The sequence below is a fragment of the Otolemur garnettii genome, unplaced genomic scaffold, assembly GCF_000181295.1.
Source record: "Otolemur garnettii isolate 467f Iridium unplaced genomic scaffold, OtoGar3 scaffold00081, whole genome shotgun sequence".
NCBI lineage: Eukaryota > Metazoa > Chordata > Mammalia > Primates > Galagidae > Otolemur > Otolemur garnettii.
Window position 1 is genome coordinate 3,244,057 of NW_003852476.1, and position 5,433 is coordinate 3,249,489.

At 37.1% G+C, this 5,433-nt stretch overlaps 1 protein-coding gene across 1 annotated transcript in view; it reads left to right on the top strand.

The window, feature by feature from the left end:
- KIAA0586 (KIAA0586 ortholog) overlaps window positions 1-5,433 on the top strand; it is a 156,307-nt gene that overhangs the window by 26,570 nt on the left and 124,304 nt on the right. Inside the window, exons 7-8 of the mRNA XM_023515871.1 lie at window positions 2,381-2,561; window positions 3,546-3,666. Coding sequence (XP_023371639.1) covers window positions 2,381-2,561; window positions 3,546-3,666 — 302 coding nt within the window. The remainder of the gene's footprint in view (window positions 1-2,380; window positions 2,562-3,545; window positions 3,667-5,433) is intronic.

A 5,433-nucleotide genomic window follows, 5' to 3' on the forward strand; every position in this document is an offset into this window, starting at 1 on the left:
CTGCTTGAGAGACTGAAGCAAGAGAATAGCTTGAGCCCACAAGTTTGAGGTTGCTGTGAGCTGTGATGCCACTGCACTCTACCCATACAGCTTGAGACTCTGTCTCAAAAAAAAAAAGGGCGGGGGGAAGATGACTGTTTTATTGAGAAGATACTGAGTTATTTTTATTTTTTGAGACAAGAGTCTCACTATATCACCCTTGGGTAGAGTATGGTGGCATCCCAGCTCACAGCAACCTCAAACTTTTGGGCCTAAGTGATTCTCCTGCCTCAGCCTCCTAGGCAGCTGGGACTACAGGTGCCTGCCGCAATACCTGGCTTTTTTTTGTTGCAGTTGTCATTGTTTAGCTGGTCCGGGCCAGGCTCAAACCCCCAGCTTCAGTGTATGTGGCTGGTGCTGTAACCACTGTGCTATAGGTTTCCTTTTATATATCAGTTACAGTAACAGATAAAGAAAAGTGAGTAAATTAAAAATTCAGTAAATTAATCTTTATTTTTCTATACTTATTTTGTGAAACAGTTACTCAGGGGATTATCGTTCAGTCACTAAGCCACAGGCCACACCCTAGTATTTTCCATGTTTTATAGAGCTGTCTTTATAATTTTAATTTGTAATGACTGAACGATAATCCCCTGAGTAACTACTTCACAATTTATTTGGGCATTATCCTATTGTTGGACACTTAGGCAGCTTTGGGGATTTTTTCCTTTATAAATAATACTGTAATTAATATCATCATATATTTAATGTTTTCTTTCATATATGTTATTTCCTTGGAATTAATTCCCAGGAATAACATTACTAGGTCAAAGTATGTAAAAATTTTAAGAGTTCCTTACTTACTAAAAAGAGTTCCTTTTCATTGCCATGAGAAGTGTCTGGCAATGCTGGTTTCCCTGTACCTTGAAGAGAACTGAAAATCAAAAGTGATTCTTGCTTCCTAGCTGTAAGTATAGAATGTGTATAGTCCACATTTCATTTTTTTTTTTTTTTTGGTGAGGATGAAGTTATATATCTTCATTAATAAGTAAGAGTTTTTAAAAAAAATTTCTATTAAAGCACCTTTAAGAGAAGTTGACCTTACAGGTTTGTGTGTGTGTGGTTTTTTTTAAGAGACAGAGTCTGTGTTACCCTTGGTAGAGTGCTGTGGCATCACAGTGCACAGCAACCTCCAGCTCCTGGGGTTAGGTGATTCTCTTGCCTCAGCTTCCTGAGTAGCTGGGACTACAGGTGCCCGCCACAGTGCCCAGCTATTTTTTGTTGCAGTTTGGCTGGGGCCAGGTTTGAACCTGCCACCCTCAGGTATATGGGGCCAGCTCCCTACTCTATTACTGTATTACTTTAGAGGTAATAAAGCAGTGAGCTACAGGCACTGCCCCATGTGTGTGTTTTAAAGCAGTTAGCTCTCTTTATTAAAAATGGGAGAAATAGAACAAGGGAATCATCTTTATTCCTAAGACAAAAGCAGGAATTGATGTTAGCAATAGCATTGTGGTTGAGAACATAAGTTTTGGGGCTCAAATGCCAGGATTAGAATCTGGGGGCCCACTTCTCACTAACTGTGTAATCTGTGTGCCTTAGTCCTCTCATTTATATGAAGGTGCAAAAAATAGAGCCTTTCTCATAGAGTTGTCAAGGTTAAATTAATAAATGTAGATTGCTTATACCTATAATCTACATTGGATCATAGTAGATATTTGATGAATATTCTGTTATCATCATCATTTTCACTAATTACTGTGTATGTTTTCTTTATTAAAAGTAAGTTTAGGCTTGGTGCTTGTAGCACAGTGGTTATGGTGCCAGCCACAAACCCCGAGAGTGGTGGATTTGAACCTGGCCTGGGCCAGCTAAACAAAAATGACAACTGCAACAAAATAGCCAGGCTTTGTGGAGGGCACTTGTAGTCCCAGCTATTTGGGAGGCTAAGGCAAGAGAATTGTTTAAAGCCTTAGAGTTGGAGGTTGCTGTGAGCTTTGACGTCACCACACTCTACCGAGGGCAATATAGTGGGACTATCTCAAAAAAAAAAACAAACCAGTTTTAGTACTAATTACAACCTCTGTGCACTGGGAAACCTTTTTTTTTTTTTCAGATTAGTATGAGGTACAAACAATTGGGTTACATTATTTCCATTTGTTAGGTAAAGTCCAAGTTGTAGTTGAGCCCTTCACCCAGGAGGTGTGCCACATACCCTACCTTGTATCTGTTAAGTGAGAGCTCACCAGTTCCCCTCCCTCCTCATTTTTCCTCCCTCTTCCCCCATCCTCCCCACTTGAATTTAATAGTATTTTTCATTTGTGTGCGCGTATAGTTGTTTATCTGTTGGTTACATCTTAGAGTTAGGTATTGAATAGTGGCTTTCCCATTTTTGTGATACTTTGCTGAAGAGAATGTCCTTCGACTCCATCCAGACATAGATTTGGATAAACAGAAATCTCCTTTGGAAACACCGGCACCTCGCAGGTTTGCTCCTGTACCTGTTTCAAGGGATGATGAACTATCAAAGAGGGAAAATGATGTGGAAGAAAAAGAAAATAAGGAAATGTCAGGTCCTAGAGGTAATGAAGCAATTATGATTAGTCCCCACCTTTAATAGACCCATCTCAAATTAGGGAATTATCATGAGGTTTTCTCACTCCTGGTTTACATTTCTCTACATTCCTAACTAAAGGGGGATCTCTGTTTTTATTATCTTTCTTTAAATGATACTCACTGAGAAGATCAAGCTTCTTTGGATTCTTTGTAAAAGGAGTTGTAAGTATACACTTATAATTATTCTCACTATCCCTACCAGTTATTACTTAAATCTATAATGAATAAGTTAATGAATAAAAAATGGTCATTGTTTTTAGGTATGAATTTCAATAATGAAACTCAGAGAAATTTAATGTTTATCACTGTGTTCTGGAAGAAAGTACTAATATATGAACTTTTTAATAGAAATCAGGAACTTTTATAAGTGACCTGAAAGAATGGTATATTGCAGAGCCTTAAAATATGCCCTGTTAGTAAAAGTAAGTGAATTATTAAACTATTGGCTTTTATTGTCAGAATCATTTAAATACATTCAAGTCATGCCTTAGGCACATTTATAAAATTTTAAGGAATTTAGGACTTGGTAAAATTTTTAATAAACAAAAATCACGAATATTTATTATGCATTCTCACTAAAAACAAGGTGAAAGGAAACATCCAGTTCATTGTTGTTGGGAAGAAACAGTAAATCTCTTAAATTTATGAAAATGGTCCGTTTTACTGGGCTTATGATGATAACACTTCTCATTCAAGTTCCTTTTTTCTGTGATGGAAATAAACTTAGGATTTTATTTGTATAATTCAAACTTTTACCGTTATAGTTTTTGTGAGGTATAAATGTTCGTTTTATTTGCTGAGTATAGGTATAGTCTACATTGTAGAGTAAATTAAGCAGATAATCATCCTAAGAAGCTAATTTAGGTCAGGTTACAAATATATGTGAAATTTTCTATAAAATATAAATGAATTAGCATTTGAAAAATGATACTACATTTCTTCTGTTGTAGGAAATGTAAGACTCTTGGAACAAATTTTGAATAACAATGATTCTTCAATAAGAAAAAGTGAATTTACTGATAATACCTCATTAACTAGGTCAATAGGATGGAATCCTGAGAAAAGAGACAGGTAAAAACAAGAAATTGGAGTGAAAGCTAGATTGAAAAGAGGTTTGTTCAGACTTCAATTTTTTTAGGAATTTTAATAAATTATAGCATTGCTTTTTCAAATTATCTTAGATTTAGTTTCTGTTTTCTGATGCTAACATTTCTTCCCCTTTTTCTACAATGTATTTATGAAATGAATATCTCATTTTTTAAAATGCAGATTAATTTTTAATGAATGCAGATTATTCATTTCTGAAGAAATGATACCTTGATTCACTTTTTTTTTTTTTGAGACAGAATCTCACTATGTTGTCCTCTATAGAGTACTGTGACATCACAGCTCACAGCAACCTCAAACTCTTTGGGCTTAAGTGATTTTCCTGCCTCAGCCTCCCAAGTAGCTGGAACTATAGGCGTCTGCCACAATGCCCAGCTATTTTTTGTCTGTAGTTGTCATTGCTGTTTGGCAGGCCTAGGGTGGGCTTGAACCCCCCACCTCCAGTGTATGTGGCCAGTGCACTAGCCACTTAAGCTACAGGTGCCGAGCCTGGGATTCCCTTTTTTTAAAAAGTCCCATGGCTCGGCACCTATAGCTCAAGTGGCTAGGGCACCAGCCACATACACTGGAGCTAGTGGATTTGAATCCAGTCTGGGCCTGCCAAACAGCAATGACAACTACAATCAAAAAATAGCCGGGTGTTATGGCAGGTACCTGTAGTCACAGCTACTTGGGAGGCTGAGGCAAGAGAATCACTTAAGCCCAAGAGGCTGAGGTTGCATTCTGCTATGATGCCATGGCACTCTACTGAGGGTAACAGCTTGAAATTCTGTGTCCAAAAAAAAAAAAAGAAAGAAAGAAATTATTTAAAAAGTCCCATGCAGGTTCAGTGCCTGTTGCTCGGTGGATAGGGAACCAGCCACATACACTGAAGCTGGTGGGTTCAAATCTGGCCTGGGCCTGCTAAACAACAATGACAGCAACAACAAAATAGCTGGACATTGTGGTGGGCGCCTGTAGTCCCAGCTACTTGGGAGGTTGAGGCAAGAGAATCATTTACACCCAAGAGTTTGAGGTTGCTGTGAGCTGTACCATCATGGCCCTCTACTGAGAGACCCTCTATAGTGAGACTCTGTCTCAAGAAAAAAAAAAAAGAAAAAAAAAGTCCCATGCAGGGTGTGGGGGGGAGTAGATTGGAAGTATACATACAACAAGGATAGATGTGAATTAATATTATTATAGTTAAATGACGGGTATATAGAGGTTCATTATAATATTTGCTCTACTTTTGTATATACAGTACAATCTCTGTAAGTTGACCACCCAAGGATTGGACCAAACTGGTCAACATATGGAGGTAGTCAACACAAGGAACTAGACCTGCTGTATTGAAATGTACATGTGGTGCATGTCCAGTCTATGAAAATTACATCAACATAAGGAGGTGGTCATTGTGTGGTCAGCTATGGAAGTTCTACTGTAGTTGGAAGTTTATATGATAAGCTTTTAAAAAATAAAATAAATCTGGGCTATGATAATTATATTTATCTTCAATGTTCTGGAAACTACAGTAATAAAAACTAAAAGATCCACATTTGAGGAATCTCATGTGGAGACATTTTCATAACTTTAATCTATTCACATTTGATGTAATTACTGATGAGGTAGGATTTGTGCCTGCCATGGTGTTAGATTTTCTTTATGTCTTATATCTTTTTATTCCCTATTTCTCCATTATGCTTTCTTTTGTATTAGATATTTTCTGGTTGTTTCCTTTTATATATATATATA